The following is a 26,189-nucleotide window of genomic DNA, read 5'->3' on the forward strand; positions in this document are numbered from 1 at the left end:
AATGTAACACATTTTTATCATGGGGTTTTGGGGGGGAATAGATCTGCTGCATCTAGTGGTACATAGTGGTGGGGAGGTGGGAGCAGGGTAGATGAAACACACTCAGTGCCCCAAGTCAAAAGTTCAGGCTCCCATATGCCCCCAGTCATATCCCGTGCCCAATAGAACAGAACAGTTCCTAAACAAAGTAAGTTTTTAGATGCTCCAATGCCACAATAAACATAAAGGACATCAAATAATCTGCTGTGTTAAGGTAGCTCAAATTAGGAAATCTGAAGTCCAAAATTATGCACAATCAGTCATGTCTGTTAGTTTAGTATAGTTTAGTATAGTATAGTATAGTATAGTATAGTATAGTATAGTATAGTATAGTATAGTATAGTATAGTATAGTATAGTACAGTACAGTATAGTATAGTATTAGTCTAAGTATAATATAGTATAAAATTTTCCCTGGGTTATTCCATATTTATCTTAATAAAAGGAATGGATGGCCCATGACAAGCTTGATCTTTACGCTAATAGTTGCACATTTGCATAATTTTAGTCTAATAAGGTTCATAATTTAACAAGTGTCTATAGAAGCTATACAGGTAAAATCATCATACCTGGTTTCTGAACTGTACTGCAGACAAAATCTGCTTTTAAAGGTAAGCGGATTTCTGACAAAGTCACTGATCCTTTAGATGGGACAAAGTCTCTTTGGGATTTGGGGCCACCAGCCTGATTATTCTTCCTCAGAGGCCCTTCATTCTTGAGTTTATTCAGCTCATCAATCAAAAGTGTTCTCTTCTCAGCTATTAAAAAATATGTAAGTCAATATTCCAAATACAAAAACTGACCTTCTACATGAGAAACAATTCAATACTAAAATAGCAATATACATAAGATCAAAGATCAAAGTAGTAATTTTTTTCTTTACACAGTATGATAAGCAGTTGGGTAAATAGTGATTGCCATCTGTAATACTTCCAATTCCAGTTCAGTTTTCTTGTGTTGTATGATCACTCTACCCCCAACAAGCTGTCCTTCAGAACCACACATATACACAAAACAAGATTCATAGGACCTTATTTTTTTAGCTATGTATAAATCCAGTGAGTGTGCCTATGTATATATGTATACATGTATATATGTATACTTACATATTCATAAATTCATTCTTAGCATATTCCTTCTATCCCACTTTCTCAAATGGAGAAACTACTCATCTTTCATGCAAACTACATTTTATCTTATTAACATATATGGTACCAATAATTCTTATATGAGTACAAGAAACAAAAACAATCAAATAAAACAAATATTCTACAGGGCTGGAGAGAGAGTACAACAGGGAGGGAGTGGTGTGTGTCTTGCACACAGCCACATAGATTGAATACTTGGCACCACACAAGATTCCGCAATCCCTGCCAGGAGTGATCCCTGGGCGCAGAGCCAGGAGTAAACCTTGAGCACTGTTTGGGTATGGTTCCAAAATCAACAGGAAAGTTCTCCCCATGTAACTTCTCTAAAATTAGAAATTACTAACTCAATTAGACAAAATGAAACTACTAGAGCAGAGCTTTTTCAGGGGCATCAAACCTACTTGCAATTAAAAGAAGTCTTTCTGCTTCAGCTTCTTCTAGAGACCCTTTACCATGCTCTTCGTCAACACAGCAATTGAGAGCCTGGCTAGCTTGATAGATCACTGTCTGCTGCAGGTTGATTTCATTACTGAGTTCCTAGTGAGACCAAGGGAAAGAGAAACAAGCATGGATTCAGCTCACTTGACTTAAACTCTAATTCTGATTCATCTAACTTGGTACTTTCCGAAACACAGAGTCTCAGATAAAGTACAATTCCAGTCACACTATTCCTAACGTCCAGCCATCTTTCCCAGAGTGAGCAAGTAGGTGTCTGGGTGGGGGCTGCAGAAAACATAGGGGGGAATCAGAGTAGCCTCTGTGCAATTGAGAGAAATTTTCTGAGTTACACTAAAGAAAGTAGATTTCCAGGAGATCACTGAGTAATTTATTTTTTTCTGAAAGAGGGTGAGAAGCCAAATAAGTTTGGAAGCCTCTGGTCTACCTCAGTGTTTCTCAGTCTCCCCACCATGGCTCTTCTGAGATGATTTCATTCCTGTGCCCTTCTTTCCCGAGCTACTAGATGACCCTCTAGTCTTGGGCTGTGGCATCCCATTCACGTGATTTCCACCTGAAGCCCTCTTGAAATATCTTGGAGGCCATATGGCTCCTAAATGAGCGACGTGAGTCAGACTATACACCAAAAACATTTATTTTATGTTGTGATAAGTCATAAACACTCTTCATTTTTTTAAATACAGAATTCATACCTATTAAGTTAACTGGGTTATATATTTCCAACAAAGTAGAGATTTTTTTAATTATCTGGCTTAGGGCCAGAGGAAGAGTACAGTATGTAGGGCGTTTGACTTGCATGTGGCTGACCCGAGTTCGGTCCCTGGTATCCATTTGGTCCCAAGTCCTCAAAGGCTGATTCCTGAGTCAGAGCCAAGAGTAAGCCCTGAATACTGTAGGGTATGGACCCCAAACAAACAAACAATTACCTGGCCTAATTATTACGTTTTTAAAAATTTTTTCTTATTGTAAAAAAAAAAGCTGCGGAAACAAAACCAACTTTATATTTCACCATCATTTAAGAATATGACAAATACAGGGCCCAAGTGATAGCACAGCGGTAGGGCATTTGACTTGAAGGTGACAGACCCGGGACAGACCGGGGCTCGACCCCCAGCATCCCATATGGTGCCCGAGCCTGCCAAGAGCGATTTCTGAGTACAGAGGCAGGAGTAACCCCTGAGCACCACCGGGTATGACCCAAAAAAACAAAAATTTAAAAAAGGGTGATTCATTGTTCAAATATCAGTGACTGCTGTATACACTTAGGGGATAGAGGGTCAAGACTGGACCTTGCCCCAGGGAATTCAGTCTAGTCTAGGAGACACTAGAAATCCCCTTTCACAAGATCAACATACCTGCATTTTCTGTTTGACAGTGACTTGACAAGAAATGGATTTATTCTTTTCCTCTAATTTTGAAGTGATATCTTCCTTCCGAACAATCACTTGTTTAATTGAAGGTCGTTCTGTTTCTTTGACTCTTTGAGATCTATAAGCATCAATGCTTTGGGAAATAATTTAGACTGTTAAAAATCCACACTGAGCACTATGGTTTCCGCTTGCTTTTTATTTGTGTGTGCTTTGTGGAGGGAGCTGTGCCAATGAATCACTTCTGGCCATGCTTGGGAGACCATACATGTTGCCAGAGACCAAACTGAGGCTAGCTGTGTACAAGGCAAGCAACTTACTTCTTTATTATCTTGCTGGTCCCTAAGCACTTGGCTTTATTGAAAACATAAAGTAGAATCTGATGTTTCAAAACATTTCTCAAAACAGAAAATACTACTTAGTAAAAGAGGATGACAAAAGTTATTCCAAATGGGTGAATTAATAGTATAATGAATAATTATAGCACAAGTTATGATGTCAGTGTATACCATAACCCCTTAATGAGTACATTCCCTCCAAGTATGTTCTAACCTATAAAGAAGATCACGATCTTCAGAGCCAATGCTATCACCAGATTCGGCTCGAGGAACACGGGTCCTTTGAAATTTTCCTGGTTTGGGACTTTCATTTATGCTGGTGTCCTCTGATCCCAATTCAGGCAAGGAAACTAAGCTCTGCAGAGAAGCACATCAAACATGAATAGGTTCTGTGGAGAGCACAGATATGAAATAACCATTCTGATGAATTAACAGCTCTCTTATCAAGAAATAAATATCCCCCCCAAAAAAATAAATATCCACTGAGTCATCATTAAAATAAGGCAATTTTTTGTTCTTAGACAAAAATAAAAGTTAAAAAACAGGGGCCGGTGAGGTGGCGCTAGAGGTAAGGTGTCTGCCTTGCAAGCGCTAGCCAAGGAAGGACCGCGGTTCGATCCCCCGGCATCCCATATGGTCCCCCAAGCCAAGGGCAATTACTGAGCGCTTAGCCAGGAGTAACCCCTGAGCATCAAACGAGTGTGGCCCAAAAAACCAAAAAATAAAAAAATAAATAAAAGTTAAAAAACAGGGGCTTGGTATCTAGCTTTGCTGCAGAGCACATGCTTTTGCATTTATGAGTTCCATTTCCAGGACAACACAAAGTTCAGAGAGTACTGAAGCCTGCACTTAAGTCATATTTCTAATCAAGCCAATTTTTAAATGGAGCTATGTTTATTTACTTAGGGTATCAATTAATAGTTTGTAGTCAATAAATGTTTCCTGCTACTAAGTATTATGATGATGATACTGATGATACTGATGATGATGGTGGTGACAAAAACCCATCATGCGGGCATTACAGTTTCGACTTCATTTAACCAAGAGGGAACTGTGGTGAAGAAGTCAAATGACTTGACCAAGAAACAATCAGTTAACCAAAAAAAAAAGGGGGGGATGGGCAGAGAGATAGCATGGAGGTAGAGCATTTGTTTGTCTTACATCCAGAAGGACAGTGGTTCGAATCCCAGCATCCCATATGGTCCCCCATGCCTGCCAGGGGCGATTTCTGAGCTCAGAGCCAGGAGTAACCCCTGAGCGCTGCCGGGTGTGACCCAAAAAACTAACAAACAAACAAACAAAAAAACCCCACCAAAAACAAGAAACAATCAGTTAATGGCAAGGGCAGCATTTGAGCCCAAATACTTATCTGCCCTTATAAATCATTTTATGTTGTAAATAACATCTAAGGTGACAGGAAAACACTGGAGAGTTTTAAGATCTTTCAGAAGACTGACATCAGGTTCACAAAATTCTTGACTATAGCGTATCAAATCCCCATCTACCTGGTCCTGGGCCAGAGAGACAGTACAGAGCTAAGATACCTGCCTAGCATGCAGCTGGCCCCTGTGGACAACAGACAGAGACTCGAGTCCTCCCAGGAGCAATCCCTGACCACAAAGCCAGGATAAAATCCTGAGCAGTCAGGTGTAGTCATAAAGAAGGAAAGCAAAATAGAGGGGTAGGGGAGATAAACCCCCAAACTAGTTAGATTCCCTATTCCACGTTTATTTAGATTCAGTTTTTCTTACCTCTGGACTAACAACACCAATTGTCTGTGCTAATGGAGCAAGTAAAGACATTGAGGAGATGTTCAGTGCATCTTCCTGCTCTTCACTGCTTTCTGCTTCTGCTTGATTCATCTCTTCTTTATTCCTTTCCACATCTACTTCACCTTCCTCAAGGACATCACTGAAGATGTCATTAATTACTTTTGAACTATTGATATCATCATCCACACTCATTTCAATCTCATGTAGTGCTTCTAAAAAACAGTTCAATAGATACTATGACCTTTAAGAATAAAACAGAAAGGACCGAGCAGATATACCTTGATGCTGCTTTGCTGATGGCCAAACTGGGTAAGATCCCCACCATCCCGTATGGTCCCCAAGCCTGCCATGAGTAATTTCTGAACAGAGCCCGGAGTAAGACCTAAGCACTGCTGGGTGTAGCTCCAAAACAAATCAAAATGAAATTCAAAAGAAGACCTAACACTCAGAAGCTTATTCATTAAACTGGAAAAACTGCCTTAAGAAAAAAGCCTCTCCTTTTAAAAACATCTCATTTTTGTTTACAAAATATTCAGTAATATTCAGTAAAAATAATATTCAGTAGCAAACCAAAATAATTTTCCAAATTCCTATTTCTTTTTTTCCTATTTGGGGGTTTGTTGTTTTTTCTGGATTGGGGAGGGGGAGTATGTAGGGAAGACATCTAGGTTTGCTCAGGACCTGTTATGGGCCTGGCATATGGGATAATCATATTGATCATATGGTGCTAGGGATCGAACTTGGTCATCCTTCATGGAAAGCTGTTCTCAACCCACTCAGCCAATAATACCCAATAACATCTTCTCAGCAACAAGACTGAAACCATTAAAGGCTTTAGAGACTTTAGAAAGAATATTAAGAGAGTAAACTGTAAGATAACAACTCAGGGGCCAGAGAGGTGGCTCATCAGTAATATGGTTTGCCTTGCACACGGCTGATCTAGGACGGACCGTGGTTCAATCCCCAACGTCCCATATGGTCCTCCAAGCTGGAAGCGATTTCTGAGCACATAGCCAGGAGTAACCCTAGAGCGTCACTGGGTGTGGCCCCAAAACCAAAACCAAAAAAAACAAACTCATAGCATCACTTCAAGGAGGGTTCACAAATAATCTTCAAGGGCCAGTTATTTCTCAAATTTTATGTATGTGGAAGCAATGTGGAAGCAATGGTTTTTGTCCCTTGTGAGAATGAGTGAATAACCACAGTCTCACAGGCACTAATTCATGTCAAAAGATAATTTGTTAACAGTACTTTATCTCAACAGAAGCTAGAACATTTCCAAATTGAAGAAGAAAATGAGGTGTAATGCAATCAAAAGATACTTGAAATATGGGGCACTGTATATTTGAACATGGGCTGCTACCAACTTATTCTTTCTTAGTGTGTGTCCAAAGTTAATATGGAATAACGAACCAGTCTGGCACTCAACCTCTGGGTCTGATGCTACATTTATATTGTTTTTCTCTTCTAAAAACAAAGTTATTTTCAAAGGGCTGGACTTCATTTCACATTCAATGGAACCTAAAGAAAAAAAAATGAGTATTAAAAAAATTTTTTATGAATATTGTATTTTCCGGCGTATAAGATAACTTTTGAAACAAAAAAAGTCAACCGAAGATCAGGGGTCCTTCTCTTATATGCCGAGTATATCCCGAAAAATGTTTCAATATGCCGCTAAACGAAAACTGTCTGAATATTGCCACAAAACGAATTTTCCAACTCGATCCTGCACCAATCACTGCCAGGCTGCTCGGACCACCTCTCTAACTCAGCCAATCCAAGCAGGCTTTTATGCATGCAAATGAGACAATGTTCTGGACCTGAATCTACACTGTCAAAAGCCTGCTCAGAGTGGCCAGAGTCAGAGAGGAAGTCTATTCCAGTAGAACCTTTGAACCTTTGCTTGTTGGGATTGACTCATTGTGGTACATGAGCACAGGAACACATGCAGCACATGCAGCACAGGAACGTTCTGTCTGATACAGCGAATAGAGGCCTAAGCCTATGTTTTAGCTGCAAAATTAGGGGGTCGTCTTATACACCCAGTCATCTTATACATCGGCAAATAGGGTATATATAAAAGAACCCAGAACTTCTTAGCTAAGGAATCATATGTAACTATTTTTATTATAAAACAGTGCTATTTTTAAGTCATTGAATATTTTATATTCAAATCAAATAATTTTGGAAAATGGGAAGGTACTTCCTCAACTTAAAGCCAAGTTAAGAGCTACCATATGATTCAGCAATACCCCTTCTCTGCTTTGCTTTTTCAGTTCTGGTTTGGGATTAGCACTTTGTGTTTCTGTCCAAAGAACAAGAAAACACTAGAGAGGGGAGTATCCAGAGGCCAAGGGTATAGAAGCTCAGGGGTAGAGAACCTGCCTTGTATGTCTCTTCATCTGCTTTGAAGATGAGGTACATGTACCTCATTTGACTATTTTGACTATTTTAAAAAATAGAATTTGACCATTTAAAAAAATAAAATCTTGCCACTTGCAGCAAAAAGAAAAGAACTTGGGATTAAATAAAGTGAAATAAGAAGAAAAAAGACAACTATATTAAATGATTTCACCTAATAATAGGAGGAAATACAATTGATAAATGGATATAAAATTGATGGTTAAACAAAGTTAAATTAAAAAAAAAAAAAACAGTGGAGGGATGAAGCTAGCATAGATGTTGCAAAGATACAGGCTCGAGATCCAGAAAGAACTCTAAGCACCAATGGTAGCCCACAGGCCCAGGGTAGCCCCAGTGGTCCCTGGCACCACAGCATCCAAGCACTGAACCATCTCACCCAACTAATCAAGAATCTTCTCGGGGCTGGAGATATAGCACAGGGGTGTTTGCCTTGCAAGCAGCTGACCCAGGACCTAAGGTGGTTGGTTCGAATCTCAGTGTCCCATATGGTGCCACCCCCGCCCCCGTGCCTGCCAGGAGCTATTTCTGAGCAGACAGCCAGGAGTGACCCCTGGCACCCCAGGTGTAGCCCAAAAACAAACAAAAAAAGAATCTTCACAAGTGCCACCTGGACCTTCCACAGCACTGCTTGCAAGTTCCTCCCCTGTCCCCTCTCCCAAGTCCCTCATGAAAAAGTTAAAATAAACTAGTAGAGGGGACAGAGAAATGGTTCAGAGAGCTAGAGGTACTACCAGATGTGGCCAAAACATAAAATAAACCAAAACCAATGGAGGGAAGGGGAAAAGAGCAGCTGGTGTGAGGAAAGTTGGCAAAATGTTTTTTTTTTTTTGCTTTTTTTTTTTTTTAGCAAAAAAAAAAAAAAAAAAAAAAAGTCAAAGGTAGCTCATGCTTTTAAGCAGGTAATAGCTAACCAAATAGATTTAGCATGATTTGAAAAAAAAAGAAGCTTGAAATTATGGGCAAATAGGTGATTTTCATCTTATTACAAATAGGGCTACAATTAATCTCTGTGCATCTTGCATACTAGCTTTAAAATTTCAACAATAGAAATACTTGCAAAGAAGCTGAATTGGAAAATACACATACTACATGTTCAATAAACATTACGGCATTTTTCAAAAAAAACTGCCCTTACAACAAGAGTATGACTTCTGGAAAGAACTAAGGAAAAAGCAGTACAAGGCTAGACATGGAAAAAAAGAGAGGGAGAACAGAAATGATTCCTACTTTTCACACTACAGCAGGGTTTCTGCTGAAACTGCCAAACCAAGGTACAGAGCGCTGCATTTTCCGAGCAGAAATCAGAGGTGCTAACCTGCTGGGTGTATACTGGAAGGTTCTGTTGGTGTTTGATTCTCTGTTTGAAATTCTGTTACTGCAAGAGATGGAGTATTTGAAACAGGTTGATGTTTTCCGAGGGGAGTGTTCTGGCAGTGAATTTCCTGCAATAACGAAACACAAAGGAAGAAAAATGTTTGCATCTCAAAACTAGATTCTTTTTACAATGACATCAAATGAAAAAACAAAATGTCATTCTACAGATGCGTCCATGGAGCCAGACAGCGCATGCAAGTAAAGCCCTGTTAGAACTCAGCACTAATGCTGTATTCCTGCTCACTCCAGTATGTGAGATCCTCCTGAGAGATTCAGGGGCAAAGTGAATGAAAATTCCCACCAGACTTGAGTTTCAAGGTAAAGCCATACAAGGAGAAAAACAATCCTCCTCTATCAACTTATCCCACATCTGTCAAACCTAGTGGCATGTCCTACAGCAAGATTCCACATATCAGTGGGTAAAGTGTACAGAAGAGAAAGAAAATGATCAGAAGAAAAGAAGGCTGTAGCAATACAATAAAACAGTGGGAAGGGTATTTACCTCACACACGGCCAATGCAGGTTTGATCCCCAGCATCCCATATGGTCTCCAAAGCCCACCAGGAGTGATTTCTGAGCTCAGAGATAGGAGTAACCCCAGGGCACCACCATGTGTGACCCCAAAACCAAGAAAACAACCTACCCTCATCCAAATCATTTTTTCATGTAAGACTAAGGAAAAAAACTACTGGTTTGTGGTTTTGTTTCTTTTTGTTTGGAGACCACACCCAGCAGTGCTCCTGGTGGGCTTCAGGGGGCCATATAACTTTGCCAGGAATGGAACCTAGGTCAGCTATTTGCAAAGCACAAGTATTATTTCCTCTCCTATTTTTTAGCCGTATTTTTAAAGTGGCTTTACTTGATTAAAGGAGTAGAGAAATATTTAAAATAAGTTTAGTTCAATCAAAGGATAACTGGATAGAAAATAGACCCAAACATGCAACCTGTGAGAAACAGCAGTCTGAGAACGGAGTACCTGGGTGGCAGTGAGGCAGTCACAGGTCAGGCCAACTAATTCAGAACATTTTGAATGGCACTGACAGCTGTGAATTATGCGCCAAGAGTTTAATTTATTTACTTTTTCTGTTTGCTTTCTGGGGTGTACCAGGTGGTGCTCCCAGCTCTGTGCTTGGCAGTCACTCCCAGGTGGAACTTGTGGGACCATGCCAGCGATCGAACATGGTCAGCCACATGCAGGACAATGCCTTAACCCCTGTACTAGAACTTTCGCTGGCTCTCTTGGATTTTAAGGACATACAAGTATCTCTTTGGCTATAGTACGTGAGGAGCCAGACAAGACGGAGGACCCACTACAAAGCTGCAGAAGCGATGAGGGCAATGGTGGACACCAAAAATAAAAGTGTGAGGACAAAGCTAGAAAAGTCACTGAAAGTGTATCCCATTTACAAGAAGGGATTCTGTGTGTGGCCAAGCTGTGGAAAGAACAGCCACAGGATGAAGTGAAAGCCCTCCCAGAATGCTTCGGATGCCAGGGAGACAGGCTGTTGCTAATTGAAGACAAAGCACAAGAGGCAATCCTTCTTCAACTACAGCTCAAAGGAGAAAAGAGGGAGCACAGCTAAACGTCACCGGTACTGCCAGGCTCAGTTCTAGCTAGCAGTGAGGAAGGTGAGGTCATGGCCCAGGGAACATGAAGGAAAAAAAAAACAGAGGTCAGAATTTCCTCAAAAGAAATTTGTTAAAGAGAACTGATAAAAAAAAAATTAAAGGGGCCGGGCGGTGGCGCTGGAGGTAAGGTGCCTGCCTTGCCTGCGCTAGCCTAGGACGGACCGCGGTTCGATCCCCCGGCGTCCCATATGGTCCCCCAAGAAGCCAGGAGCAACTTCTGAGCGCATAGCCAGGAGTAACCCCTGAGCGTCACAGGGTGTGGCCCAAAAAAAAAAAAATTAAAAACAAAACAAAACAATTTATTTAATTTATTAAATATTAAATTTATTAACAATTTATTTATTTAATTTATCAGATATTTAATTAATTTAATTAATTTATTAAATATTAAATTTATTTAATTTATTAAATATTTAATTTATTTATTTATCTTTTTTAAATGATTGTCCTACATATATATTGGTGAGCACATACTTTTTTAATTCCCTTTCCCCCCCCCCTCGTTTTTGGGTATGTGACCTGTTTCGGTTATCCCATCAATCCACCCACAAATACACAGACATTATAATGTAGCACCACTTCCCCCTGCAAAGGCACACTAAGTAAAGGGGAAATCTTACATATAAAAAAAAAAAGAGCTCCTATCTACTAGAGATAGGAACTCATAGTTGTTTACAATATGGGGATATCTCCTGCCTTGAAAATATGTCATGTGGAATCAACTTAGACCTCAGGTGATTAGATACCATTCATTCAGCCTTGAACCCTTGATCCCCGACATAGAAACGGCACAGCTCTTCACAACAGCTGCAGGAAACAAACTTTATCCAGGACAGCCTTGATACGGCGGGACTAACAATAAGGCCCAGCTCTAACATGTTATCCTGACAACGAGGAAAATGCGAACATCTTGACCTTAGAGCAGATTAGCCTACCTTACCAACTAACGACAAGACAAAACCAGAAGTCTTGGCACCCTTTGGTAAGTCCAAAAACCAAGATCGGGATTTGCAGATGACTGGCTGCAAGAACCACGACCAGACTGTATACATCTTGGGACCAATAAAAAAGCCCTAGTTTAGGGCTTGAACTATGACCTGCACAATAATCATGATCCCCAGTCCCAAAGGTCCGGCAGAGACTATTGTAACGGAATGGGGCTTTTGGAAGCACAAAGAAAGACGCTATCCTAGGTGCCACCCTAGGTTCAGTGCAAAGACCAAGATCACCAACCACAGAAGATGGATTAAAATGATACTGAGGTAACAGAACCTCTAGAACCACAAAGACTGACTTCATCGTAAGTCCCACCTCAGGATCTGTGCAGATACTGAGACCTCTAAACATAGAGCAGAAGTCTTCCACACACCAAAAAAAAAAAAAAAAAACAACTCTATCGGGAAAGTAAAGGATCCTGATCATGAGCAAAGTCTAGAGTTGATCCCATGACAGTATGCTCCAAGGACAGAGAAACCCCATATCTCTTAGGCCAAGTGAATTCCTTTTCGAATGACCCCAATATTTACTGTGCCAGGGCAGGAGGGAAAAAACAAATACAAAAAGCACAAAATCTTGGTTATTTTTTATATAAATATATATATTACCTTTATTTATTATTGTTATTATTATTTTTGATTTATTTATCTATTTTGGTCGATTTTTCTGTTTGGGTGCGATTATTGAAAGTGTTGTCCCCAATTATATTTATTTTTTTTTCTTTCTTCCTTTCTTCTCTTTCGTTATGTGCTATACCATGTTTCTTAATTCAAGACCATGGCGTGATTTTTGTTTGTTTGTTTTAGTTTTTGTTTTTGTTTTTTTGTTGTTGGTTTGTTTGTTTTGTCTGTTCTTTGAGGTGATTATCGATATAGCTGGAGCCCTCAATTCATGGGAGGAGTGCCCTGGTTTGTCTCTAAGGAGGCGAGATTGGGGAACAGGTGACTGGGCTGCTAGAGCAGTTCACATGATCTGTGGTGGTTATTCATTGAAAATGTACCTCATTATATCTGCTTTTGCTTTTCTTGGGCAGCCCTGTCAGCCAACCCACCAGCTGTTAAGCAGTTTACAAGTAAATGCAATTTTTTTTTGTTGTGGGGTTTTGGTTTTTTTTATATTTTATATTACATTTTGTTTAAAGTCCTATGAATGTATATGTGTGATTAAAATGGCTTTTTCTGTTTGAAAAAAAAAATAAATAAAAACCATTACAAAAAAAAAAAAGGAAAGCAAAATGAACCAAGTAGTCTTTTTCAATACTGGCTAAATAAATTATTTTATTTCGGCTGGTACTTACTTGGATTATAGATAGGATAAAAGATTCATTCATAAGAAAAAAAGATTCAGAGGAACATTTAGAACCAAAAATTAAAGGCATCTGAAAGTACTGAAAAAGGAAATATTTTCAAAATCTGACTTTCAGCAAATAATCAATTACTATGGTAAAGAGTTTCATTAAATGAAAAAAAAAAATATATATATATATATATATAAAGTTGGAGGGAACATTTAAGGAGACAAAAGGAAAGTGTCACTGTTGAACAGAACAAATATATAAAGAATTATATAAGACAAAATCACAAATTAGACAACACAGCTTTGATACCAAGTTTGTATATATTTATTAGCATTACCTTTTTGCTTTCTGGTTTTTTGCTTGAGTTTTGACCTTTTTCTGCACTCCATAAATTTCCCCTGTCAAATCGGCCACGAAGACATGCTAGTTCTTTTTCACGTTCCTAAAATCAGATGTTCTATTTTATATGAGTGATTAATAGTATATTTAGAAAGAATATCCAAATACTACTCAACCTCATTTATTTTTAGTTTTAAAATTAAAAAAAAAGTATGTATGGGATATGGAATATTAATATTTCTAATTCGAAATAAGTGATACAGAGAACCTAGATGTGATTTATCTCTGTGCAAAAGACTAGTATCAGAATACACCATTTAATCCCTAGGAACTATGCTGATAATGTAATGACTAACATCAAAAATTGCAATTAATACCTGCTTAAGCTGTTGAGCTAAATGTGTGCTGGATGAAGAAGAGTTTTGCTTGAATAATCTCTCTTGGATGGCCTTAGTGTTGGGAGTGATAACAGGAGTTCTGTGGGGTGTGCTACGAGCTGGGCTTTCTTTGCTGTGTTCGTGACAGCGCTCTGCAAAGCGTTTCGGGAAAGGCTTAATCACTGTGACCCCTGCAAGGAAAGCACAATTTTTGGGAGGTTATTCAGAGTAGCAATTATGATGTTCATTGGGAAAGTTCTAAGATCCATTATAGCATCAAAACCTTTGAGTCTAAGAAGAAACATTCAGAAAGAAAATAAGTATAAAAACAGTTCAGACTTCTCATTTTTACCACTATTTTATTTAATTGTATATCCTAGAATATATTTAGAGTATTTATTTTTTTAAAACAGTACAATAAGTCAAGGAGATAGGTCAAAGAGTTAGAACAGATACTTTGTATGGAGGAGATGCAGAAATGACCATGGTATAAAAAAAAAATAAAAGTAAAGAAGAAAATTTAATAAGTAGTGAGAGGACAAGGGATTAGAAAATTCTTAAACTAATCCATCAGAATTAAATGGTCGAAACATGACTAAACATATAACACACCTAAACACTGAGTGTTCTGATCTAACTATTTTTAAAGCCCAATTTATTAATATCGTTTATAGGAAGTCTAACTTCTAAAATTTCAAAATAGGCGTGTTCTCTTAAAAGAAAATTTATTTATATAAAATTATTTATATTTACTTAATCAAGATGTCTCGAGTAGTATGAAATACTTTTAAAATACAACACAGGAAGGGGGGGTGCTGAAGAGATAGCACAGTGGTGGAGCATTTGCCCTGCATGTGGCCAAACCAGAACGGATGGTGGTTTGAATCCCAGCATCCATATGGTCCCCCGTGCCTGCCAGAATTTGGTCCATAGCCATAGTTTGAGGACTCCTGTGTCATAGACTACCATCTGATGTCCCAAACTAGAGTCCACTAAAAATATAAACATGTAAATAAAGTACCTCTAAGATCCTGGTTATGCATAAAAAAAGAATGTTTACCTATGTCATCAATCTTTAGAAAATCAGGAATAACTGTCCACATGGGACTTCATTATTTCCAATTATTAATTTTGGCTCATCTGGAAGCTGACAGTTGGTCCTTCCTTATTCTCATCTATCTACCTCTCTTTGTGATATATAATAAAGTCTCCAGATGGTTTTATTTTACAAGTGAAAGATTCTATTTTCAAGTAAAGATTCTATTTTCAAGCAAAAATATTCCCAAAAGTAATTTTAATGAGGAATAGTACAAATTAAATAAATTATCCTACCATAAAAATTGAAGCAAATATTTTAAACTCGTGTTTCTCAATGAATAGCATGTGGGGATATGTCAGGAAATACATCACCACAAAATGGATTTCTTGTAGCATCAATTTATTACAGTAATTCTGAAATTTCCTAATATATGTTCACATGCTTAATTGGGAACAGTCATCTGTAAACACATTCACTTCATTTGCCATTGGGGAGTCTTTACCATGAAGTCTGAGCAGCCCTGGTCTCTACACCTTCTACACCTCTCTCCTTATAGAAACCATTATGCTATTTAGTTGAGTGTGATGTCATCAAAAAGTATGCATCCAAGTTAAGTACTCCCACTGTTCATTGTAAAAAAAGTACATTGTTTTGGGGCCACACCTGGTTGTGCTCAGGGTTTACTTGAGGAGCAGGCAGTGGTTAATGGACCATATATGGTATCAAGGATCAAAACTGAACAAGCCAGGTGCAAGCCTTACCTGCTAGACTATTGCTCCATCCCTTAAAAAAGAAACACATGTTTAGGAGCCAGAGCAATAGTACACAGCAAACCCGGGTTCTATCCCCAGCATCTCATATGGTCCCCCAAGAATGCCAGCAATGAATTTGAACACAGAAACAAGAGTAACCACTGAGCATATCTGGATGTGGCCCAAAACAAAACAAACAAAAAATACCCACATATTTAAACCACATAAATGCAGCAGGTTAAATACTTCAACAAGTAACTGGGCCTGTCTATATTAACCGACTAGTAACTGACTATTCATTCACTATTAAAGCTGACTTTGAAGAAGCCTCATGCACATTTTCTCTGACAAGCCAATACTATACCATTAACTAATGTTTAAGATGTAGAAAATGTGGGGGGTGAGGGCAAGAATATGTGGACAGGCACTGAATTCGCTCCTCAGCATCCCATATAATCCCCTAAGCACTGCCAGGTGTGAGCCCAAAACAAAATAATATTTTTAAAGGCTGAGAACAGATAATCTGAAACTAACAGCTAACCACACAAAAAAAGCAGTGATTTTAGATTTTTTTAAAAATACATAACCTTGTGTAGAATTGGTGTTAGTCTGAGACTGCAAACCAGTTTCTCTATTTGATTCTTCTTTGCGTTGTACTGTCTGGGACACAGTAGACTTTCCAACCAGTTTTGAGGCCTCTGTTTTCAGAGGACTAATTGGAGTTTTTTTAAGTCGCTCAGGAGTTTGAATCTCACAATTTTTAGTATCAGTGCAGAATGTAATAGAAGATTTCACTGGGGAAGAAGTAGCTTTCTGAAACAAGACAACACTTAGAGTAAATAACATTAACCAACTAGCTAAACCAAAACAACTCAAATTGTAGGATGTGTTTTGCAGCCTTTATGTGAATTTATTTTAAGAAAAAAAAACATAAAAAACAAGTCATGCTCTCTAAATATATCAAATCATTGTGATGGGTTAAAAATAAAAATATCAACCCCGAATTGAAGCTGTGAAGTGCCACCAGTGGGGAGGGGGTGGTGATGGAGACAGCACTGGCCTGTGGCGATGTGCACACTTAGCCCATCGGAACTTGTCTGAGTGATAATTCCTACCCCCAGATCACACATGCAGTCCTGTGATCCCATGCACTGCTAGGACTGAGCCCCATAACAAAAAATAAAAGGGCTCTGGCCTTGCCTGCAAGTAGGGCACTTGCCTTGCATGCAGTCAACCCAGATTCGACCCTCAGCACCCATTATGGTCTCCCAAGTCCCACCAAGAGTGATTCCTGAGTGCAGAGTCCTGCCAGATGTAACCCCAAAAACTAAATAAAAATAAACTAATTAGGGGCTACAGGGCCCTGCATCTTGCCAATTACATTTAGATTTCTGGTGCCGTTCAAGGTCCCTCAACAGGCTAGGAAACACCTCTGTGCACTGTGACATGAGACCCAACTTCCTCCCCGCCGCCCCCCCACACACAAGCAAAAATAAATTAGAGCATGTAGTTTAGATTACGTAATTTACTGATGGGTAATAAGGGAGGTCACCCCTTACTTTTAAAATCGATTTATTTCATATTACCACACTACTAATCTTTAGAGATTCTTCTTCTTTTATAAGTCACACATGGCAGTGGCTCAAGAGCTTGGGACAACCCCCAGCAGTATTTGGGAGCCACCAAAACCCTTTTTATCAACATGTGCATAGTCTGGAGGTGTTAAGAGGTTGTGCAGTGCCAGGTGCTGTGGTTCATCTATTTTAACTCGAGATCAGATAATGTGCTGTCTTTGGGGGGGCCACCCTTCGCTAAGCTCAGGGACCATATATCACTCCTAGCAATGTGCTCCATGATCATTCCTGGTGGTGCTGGGGAACTATACAGGAACAAGGGACAGTACAGAGGATTAAACCCACATCAGTCATGTACAAGGCAAGCACTCTACCAACTGGACTATCTCTGGACCCAAATTACATGCTTTTTATATTTTAACTAAGTTGATACTGATTTGGGAAAATCATATCATGTTATCTGTTGAATGACTATAATAAGCATATTGCTGCCAAGCATTATGCTAAAAGCTTTATAAACATCTCAGTTAGTCTCCCCCCAACGCTCTCCTTCCCATTTCATAGATGGGAAAAGCTCCAAGCATTGCTGTTTGTGTATTAAGAGAAAAAAAATCGTGGCTCTAGAGTTAAAGAATTGCTCAGAAATACAAGTTTGTGTTTCTTTTGCTCTTAAAAATTGGTGAGGCATGGAGTTGAGCAACAGTGCAGCAGTTTTGATCCCTGACATTCCATATGGTTCCCTGAACCCACCAAGAGTGATTCCTTAATGTAAAGCCAAAAGTAACCCCTGAATATTACTAGGGATAGCTTAAAAATCAAAAAAGGAAAATAAATTGTTGAGGCTAAAAAAAAAGTGCTGAGGCACATGTGCAAGGTGCACGGACTAACACTCCAAAGGCTCTGCTAGGGCCAGAGTAAAAGTACGTTTGCCTAGCACACAACTGATTCAGATTTGATCCCCAACATCCCATAGGATCCTCCAAGCACTGCCGGGGTGATTCCTGAGTGCAGAGCGGGGAGTAAACTGAGCACAATGGGTCTGACCTCCGAAAATAAACAAAAAGCCTCTGCCATGAGCTTATCATACCTTTTCTTGACTACTGTTCAGCAAAAAGGAAAAATGAAAGAAAAAGAAAACTGACAATGACTAGTTTTCAAAGGTTTGCATTATCTTATAATAATACACTTGCGCAAAGCATTCAAATGCTAACTAGGAAGAAAGTAATTCTTAGCAGTCTCCCTAACAACAAAGAGGCCCCATTAACCCATTTTACATACTACCTTAGGACTGCATTTAGTGTAACCTAATAATCAGCAAGTAACTTATCTCATTATTTTACTTTCTATATAACTAATGTCCTAAAATGAAAACATCAACTGCCTATACATACCTATATCTAACTATAAATATAGCCTCATTCATAACGAAAAAGACAATGTGGCATATACTATCATTCAAAGTAAAAAAGGCAAGGTTTCCAAAGACTGAAACTGCACTCACTTACCGCAGAGCTGGAAATCGCAGCGCTGGCGGTTGGGACGTTCTTCAAAGATCCAGCACCATCCTTTTGGGAACAGCATGTAGCTTCCTGCTTAACACTGCTGCTATTGATGCCAGCAGATGCACTTGCAGATGAAAGTTTGGATAAACAAGTGGTGCCAGGCTGTTCCCGGGCACTGTTTTGTTTTGCAGATGAGTAACTGACATCATCTTCCCAGGAGCAAATAGTAGCGGCAAGATTGGCTAGACGGCCCCTTCTGCCAAGGGGAGCGGATGGGTCACCAGAAGGGGATGGTGTGGGAGGGGATACAGACCTGCCCTCTGATGACAACACTGAAGGGCGGCAACCTTCAGGTGGATCAGCTGAGGGTTCTGGAAAAAGAATGAGTTGACATTGAAGAATCACATGCATGGGTAATATAACCACGACTCTACTCTGAAATTCAAAAATTCTTTTGGTTCAAAAACTACTGAAAAGTGGCCAGTGAGATGGCTCAAAGGGTGGAGCACAGGTCTTCCAAGTATAAGGTCACAAAATTCAATTCCCAATACCACTGGGTGTGGCCTGGTTGCCCCCAGCACCTACCACCAGACTTTTTTTTTTATCACCAGGACAGGTGCCCAGAGCATCTTTGCTGGGCCCCTCCCAAACAAGATTTACAAGTAAATGAAGGAACAGCACAGGGGTAAAGCACTTGTCTTGCAAATAGTCAGCCCCAATTTGATCCCTCGTACCACATTTGGTTCCCAAGTCTCATCAGGAGTGATCCCTGAGCACTACCAGTGTGATTCCTCCCACCAAAGAAAAAAACATTTAATAATAAAAACTAGTATAATGTGGTGCCGGAGATATAGCACAGCAGTAGGGTGTTCGCCTTGCATGCAGCCGACATTGGAAGGACAGTGGTTCAATTCCCAGAATCCCATATGATCCCCCATGCCTGCCAAGCCAGGAGCAATTTCTAAGCACAGAGCCAGGAGTAACCCCTGAGTATCACCGGGTGTGGCCTCCCCCCCCAAAAAAAAAAAAAACTATCAGTGTCCAAATAATGCTGTCAGATGTTTACTCATTGCTTCTCTGCACCCGAGTATGGGCCAGGAAGGGCAAGGGTCAGGGCCCTCCTCATTATAGCACCAGTCTGATAATGCACCGTGCATGCATCCAGTCTCTGATGTTCTCTCTCCTATAAAGAGCATCACCCTCCTCAGTCATGTGAACACATATGATAGAACCTTTTAGAAACAGAGCTAAAGGTAAGCGATGCTAATAATGTTGTGACTTATGGGGTGCATCATATTTAAATTAACTTTAAATGCCAGAATTTAGATCACAAATTGCTGACAGACTATTTCTGTTGGGAAGGGGGCACAGGGATGCAGCTCCTCGCAGACAAAGTACATGCTTGCATGTGTGAGGATCTGGGTTAAGACATATATGTCTTGGACAGCCGGCTTGGGTTTATATAAACATGATTGTGTTTTCATGTTCTATGTAGTTATATTTTATTTGGTATATGAAAATATTCAATATTGAGGATCCTCTTTCTTCTCCTTGAACAAAGGCTCAATTTTCCTTGTTTCATGAGCCTGATTGTGTTCACGAATCTGGCAGAGGCTGAGAATAAGTTGTCTTAAGTTTTAAATATGCCAATTTAACTTAAAACTCCCTTTATCTAAAATGCTGCTTTTACTTAATGGAAATTTTTTGCATGATTTAATGAATAACATAAACTTAAGAATACAGTTTGTTGGGGCCAGAGCTATACACAGCAGTAAGGCGTTTGCCTTGCATGCAGCCAACCCAGGAGATGGATCGGGGTTCAATCCCTGGCATCCCATATGCTCCCCCGAGGCTGCCAGGAGGAGATTTCTGAGCTAAGAGCCAGGAGTAACCCAAGCACCAAGGGATGTGGCTCACAAACAATACAAACAAACAAAAAAGCAAGAAAATATTTTTTTTCCTTTTGCTTTGGTTTGGTTTCAGATCCTACCTGGTGATGCTCTGAGGCTATACTTAGCTCTATGCTCAGGACTGGCTCTGGCAGTGCATGAGGAATTATATATGGTACCAGGAATCAAACCGCATTTGTAGCACGTGAGACTGATACCTTACCTCCTATACTATATCTCCAGGCTTATAGTTTTTCCCATTTCAAATATAAAGGTGCACTATCATGAACTAGTCTAAAAGCTATTCATCATCTTCACTTAGAGCACACCAATTAAATATACTACTAATTTATAAAATACCTGCAAGCAGAGAATACTCAAGTTGTGGTTAAACAAAGTATTTGCATTTAAGTGTTAACTTATCAATAAAATTTAATACTAACTTGATTCCTTTTTTGACTTTTGAACCCCCCCACCCCCCGTGGTGGTGCTCAGGTTACTCCTGGTTACTCCCCGTGGTACTGGGGGTTGGGGGCATTCCGGCCTTAGTGCTCAAGACCTGTGGTGCTGGGGACTGAATCCAGGTACCCTGCAAGAAAAGCCTGCACTCCAGCCTAACACCCCCCTCCATAAGTGGATTCTTATTTGTTTTCAGTCCACACCACCCTAATGGTATTCAGATAACTCTTCTTAACTCAGAGCTCCAGGGATGCTCCATACAGTACTCAGTAGACCATGAAGAACTGGCCATCTCCCTAGTACCCAACATTATTCTCACTGGAACAACGGAAGGAACGGGAGCATCCATATAACTGATACCTGTAGCCTCACTTGTCTCCCAGTGGCGCCTCTGTTCAGCCAGTCTCTGCATTCTTGTTCTGACTGATGAGGCTGTGGCAGCTTCTGGTTCTGAGCTCAGGCCTCTCCTCGAGACCAGTGATGGTTCAGTTGGGGCCACAGGCTCGCTGGCAGGAGCTGAGGCTTTTGGCTGTGCCTGAGAAGATGAAGGACTTGGAGAACAAGATTTGATAGGAGCTGACTCTACGGGCTGTTCATTTTCCAGATTAGAGACTTCCACTTCAGTATTGTCAGAACAGCGCTTTTTGGAAGGAGATGGCTTTGTACAGGACTTCGCTAGATAAAAATGGAAAAAAGTTTCAGACTTCTTTTTTTTTTTTGGTTTTTGGGCCACACCCGTTTGACGCTCAGGGGTTACTCCTGGCAATGTGCTCAGAAATCGCCCCTGGCTTGGGGGGACCATATGGGACGCCGGGGGATCGAACTGCGGTCCGTTCCTTGGCTAGCGCTTGTAAGGCAGACACCTTACCTCTAGCACCACCTTCCCGGCCCCAGTTTCAGACTTCTTACAGCATGAAAACCAGTAGTAGTATAAAAACAAAACAAAACAAAAAAGAAAACCAGTAGTAGGCACTTAACAGATTAATAAAACACTATGTTCCTTTGTTCCATTAGATAATTTTACAAGCAACAAGAAATATTATGTAAAACTCCATGTTTAGTAACTTAGAACCTAATAGAAGAGATTTCATTTTAAGGATACTTAATTTACGGGGCCAGGAAGGTGGCGCTAGAGGTAAGGTGTCTGCCTTGCAAGCGCTAGCGTAGGACAGACCATGGTTCGATACCATGGTTCGATCCCCCAGCGTCCCATATGGTCCTCCCAAGCCAGGGGCGATTTCTGAGTGCATAGCCAGGAGTAACCCTTGAGCGTCAAACGGGTGTGGCCCAAACTCCCCCCCAAAAAAAGAATAATTTACAATTGAAATATAATTTATGGCTTAAAAAACCTGAATAACATTAGTGACAGGAAAATTAACAATGGTGAATTGTAGGACTGAAACTCGTGGCTGAAACTCAGTCTTGAACAATCTTGTAACTATGGTGCTAAAATAATCATTAAAAATTTTTAAAGATAAATATTAAATAAATAAAACCTGAATGAAAATTAATTCAAGTAATAGGTAGTTTTAAAACAATCTCAGAACAAACAAACACTCCAAGGAACATTAAAGAATATACAGCCCAACCACCTCTTATTTAGATGAAAAAATTCAAGCAGATAAGTTCAGTTGCTTGCCTAAAGTGACACAACTGAGGAACGTTCAGAAATCGGGCTTTCTGATGTATAACATTCTTTCTTGGACAGTAATAAGCAAAGGGCAAAGGGTGCCAGAAATGAGGTGCAGGAGAAGCAGGGCACTACAAAAGTGACTAGATTATCTATACCAAACTATACCAAGCACATGCATTTGCTTCAGAGTGCCACAACATTTTCTTTTTAAGCTTCTATGAACACCTAGAAACAAATTTAGACATCTTAAAACCAAGAGAAAATGGGGCCTGAGAAATAGCACGGCTGTCGGGCGTTTGCCTTGCATGCAGAAGTACGGTGATTTGAGTCCCTAATCCCATGTGGTCCCGAGCCTGCTGAGGGCGATTTTTGAGTGTAAAGCCAGGAGTAGCCCCTGAGCACTGCCGGGTGTGACCCAAAAACAAACAAAAAAAAAAGCAAAACAAGAGAAACCATCCACACATACAACAAGAGTGCCCTATGTACATTAAACAAAATGTTCTACTTAGTCTGGTTCATGGAACCCTGAAATGTTCTAATCTTCTGTCATTTTGGACCTATACTCTTTGAATTAATCTAATCAATCATTTTTGAAAGTGTTCCACTATATGTAATCTCCAAAATACATATTTTTCAGACTTCATGTTGTTACATAAAGGGTGCCAGAGTGGTAGCACCAAAGTAGCGTGTTTGCCTTGCATGCACTGATCCAGAATGACCTGAGTTCGATTCCCGGCATCCCATTTGGCCCCTCGAGCCTGCCAAGAGTGATTTCTGAGTGCAGAGCCAGGAGTAACCCCTGAATGCCACCAGCTGTGGCCCAAAAACCAAAAAAAAATTTATTTTTTGTTACATAAAGCAGTAGCTAATCCCATTCAACTATCAAAAATGTTATTTTATCCACTAGTTCAAGTATACAGTACTTGATATTTGATTGTTTAGGCCTGTATCAACCTGAAAAATGGGAGAGATTAAAAAAATGGAACCAGGCCTCTATTTTCTAGCTGAATACCAAATCCATGTAATGCATTCCTCCTCCCTCTTTCAAAAATGTGCAAAAGATATAAAAATAATTTCTGAGGGACAGAGCAACAGTTAAAGGGCAGGGCACTTGCCCTGCTCATGCCAACTTGGGTTTGATACCCAGCACCACAGGCCAGGAATAAGCCATGCACACGCATGGCTGCTAGATATGGCTAAAAACAAATTCCTCATTCAATAGTTAGCTTCCAAAATAAGTGAGTCATATCCTCTAGTTTCTCAAAATTATATAAATCTTAGCCAAAAAATTTATATAAATCTTTCATTTTTTACCAAAAATAGTTTAACAAAATTAACAAGTAGGGCAATACTGAGAGTTTAACTAGAAGGCACTTGAAGGCACTTGCCTTGTACATGGCTGACTCAGATTCAAGTCCCGTAACTCTCTATCCCTACCAGGAGAGACCCGTGAGCAGAGTGCCAGGAGTTAAGTCCTGAGCACCATCAGGTATGGACCCCCAGTTTTTTTTAAATGACCTAAAGGCCAGAGCAATAGTACAGTGGGTAGGACGTTTACCTTGAACAAGACAGACCCAGGTTAAATCCCTGGCATCCCACAGGTCTCCCACGCCCATTAAGAATGATCCCTGGGCCCGGAGAGATAGCACAGCGGCGTTTGCCCTGCAAGCAGCCGATCCAGGACCAAAGGTGGTTGGTTTGAATTCCAGTGTCCCATATGGTCCCCCGTGCCTGCCAAGAGCTATTTCTGAGCAGACAGCCAGGAATAAGTAACCTCTGAGCACTGCCGGTTGTGGCCCAAAAACCGAAAAAAAAAAAAAAAAAAAAAAAAGAATGATCCCTAAATTCAGAAGCAGGTATAACCCCTGAGCACCATCAGGTATAGCCCAAAAATAAAACAAACAAACAAACAAAAAACCTGAGTCAACAACATGTCACATCTCTACTTTTTCTTGTATTGTTACAAAACACTGTAACCTTTTTTCTATAATTCACTTTAAAGTTATACCATAGGGGAGAAAAACATTTTTCCAGGTTTGGGGAGGGTCACAATGGCAGTGTTCAGAACTTACTTTACTCCTGGCTCTGTGCACAGGGATCACTCTTGGCAGTGCTCAGAGATGGAACCCAAATTCAGCTGCATGCAAGGTAAGTGTCCTACCAGCTATACTATCTCTCCAGCTCCTAAAGAAAAATTGTAACATCCAAACTATCTCTTACTTGAGGAAAAGACTAAAGAGAGCGGCTGGTGCAGGCAGGATATGCCAAGACTTAGGAAAAAGGCTCCCGGTTAAGTGTGAGTTAGTTTTTGACTTTTGCCTGTTCTGTGGATTAGCAACCACACTTCATGACTGCTCCTGAGGAAGGAGTTGGTCCTGTACTCAGAAAATTAAAAGCCCATCATGTTCCACGTCCCTGAAGCAGGTCTCCCATTGGCCCCGCTGTGCTTGCCAGAGACCGGCTAACTTGGCTGTCAACCATTCTGCTCTGGCTCCCAAGAGATTAATAAACACCACCACTTATTAATAGTTAATAAACTATTCCCCTGAACCCTTCTTTTTTTTCCCTTGAGGGTTATGAGGGTAACTTTGGACTGAGGAAAATAAAGTCCGACTAATTTGAAGTATTTGTTGGAAATTCTGCTCTAGTCTGGTAAGTTCTAGGCATGGTACCACAAGCTTAAACTAGAAAAGTAATTTTTTCGTCCAGGGGCTGCTCCAATTTTATTCCAAAGACTTTGGCTCTTCTCCATGTTCAGTGAAGAACGCAGGGCTCAAGGCCTGTACGAAGGCAAATATCACACTGTACCCACTCCCACACCCTACACCACTCTCTTACCTTCATCACCAGGCAGGGACTGCTGGTTATTTGCTTCTGAGAGTGGCTCTCTGACTCGCTTAGCATGAGCCCCAGACCTTGGTGCTGCTGTGGGCCTCTCGGCCATTTTTCTCTGAAGATTCTCTCGCCTGGCCCGGGTTCGTTCAAGCAGTTTCTGTATATACAACATCAATATCAACATATAGCATACAATACTAGCATCAAATCGCAAATGTAGGCAATAATTCATGAAACCTTGATGTCTTCTGAAATCAATGGTCATATAGGATCATGGTAAAATAAGAGTTGAGCAGGGAAATTCTAAGTCATCATGTCAAAACTCACCAAGGAGCAAGCAGTCCAATTTCAAAACAGTTGTCTTGTTACTGCTCAATATTTATCACCACCTCCCACCCCACTTTCTTGGTTTATAATATAAGCATCAAAGGGGAAATTTAAGAATATGAAATAACCAGATGCTTCTCCAGCTTCATCCACACCTTAGAATCTGCTCTGATGGATAAAAGAAGTGATCCTGACATTTCTACCCCAGGTCTCAAAAGGCCCTACAGTTTCTGTTCTCCCTCTTTGGAAGCTCAATCCCATATAGAAAGTCCAGCTAAGTCTGCAACATGTGCATGTTGGCATCCAGCACCAACTTAGCTCACATGACCCCAGGGACAGAAGTGAAACAGCCCAACAGAGACTCTTGCCCTACTCAGTCATGAAAATGTGGTTCTCATGTTTTTTGAGAAAGGGGGGGGGGGGGGGCTCTTAAACAGTGCTCTGGAGACCCAGGAGGCGCCATCGGCAAAGCTGGGCCAAACCAGTAGCGCTCAGGGACCACATGATGCTGGGGATCAAGCTGGGCGAGGCACATGCTAGGCAGTACTCTCAAACCACTGTACTGTCAACCAATTTTTTATTGCTTTATTTAAGCACCGTGATTCCAAAATTGTTCATTGTTGG

The 26,189-nt window shown here is 40.3% G+C and overlaps 1 protein-coding gene across 1 annotated transcript in view; it reads right to left on the reverse strand.

Annotated features, from left to right (window-relative positions):
* ANLN (anillin, actin binding protein) overlaps positions 1 to 25,307 on the reverse strand; it is a 51,841-nt gene extending 26,534 nt beyond the window's left edge. Inside the window, exons 1-14 of the mRNA XM_049781735.1 lie at positions 25,242 to 25,307; positions 23,327 to 23,357; positions 21,131 to 21,445; positions 18,426 to 18,793; positions 15,934 to 16,159; positions 13,556 to 13,746; positions 13,177 to 13,281; positions 8,859 to 8,985; positions 6,533 to 6,640; positions 5,099 to 5,331; positions 3,562 to 3,704; positions 2,998 to 3,145; positions 1,588 to 1,723; positions 608 to 796 (exon numbers count right to left, since the gene is read on the reverse strand). Coding sequence (XP_049637692.1) covers positions 608 to 796; positions 1,588 to 1,723; positions 2,998 to 3,145; positions 3,562 to 3,704; positions 5,099 to 5,331; positions 6,533 to 6,640; positions 8,859 to 8,985; positions 13,177 to 13,281; positions 13,556 to 13,746; positions 15,934 to 16,159; positions 18,426 to 18,793; positions 21,131 to 21,445; positions 23,327 to 23,357; positions 25,242 to 25,307 — 2,386 coding nt within the window. The remainder of the gene's footprint in view (positions 1 to 607; positions 797 to 1,587; positions 1,724 to 2,997; positions 3,146 to 3,561; positions 3,705 to 5,098; positions 5,332 to 6,532; positions 6,641 to 8,858; positions 8,986 to 13,176; positions 13,282 to 13,555; positions 13,747 to 15,933; positions 16,160 to 18,425; positions 18,794 to 21,130; positions 21,446 to 23,326; positions 23,358 to 25,241) is intronic.
* Positions 25,308 to 26,189: the final 882 nt, after the last annotated feature.

The sequence above is a fragment of the Suncus etruscus genome, chromosome 10 (genome assembly GCF_024139225.1).
Source record: "Suncus etruscus isolate mSunEtr1 chromosome 10, mSunEtr1.pri.cur, whole genome shotgun sequence".
NCBI classification, from domain to species: domain Eukaryota; kingdom Metazoa; phylum Chordata; class Mammalia; order Eulipotyphla; family Soricidae; genus Suncus; species Suncus etruscus.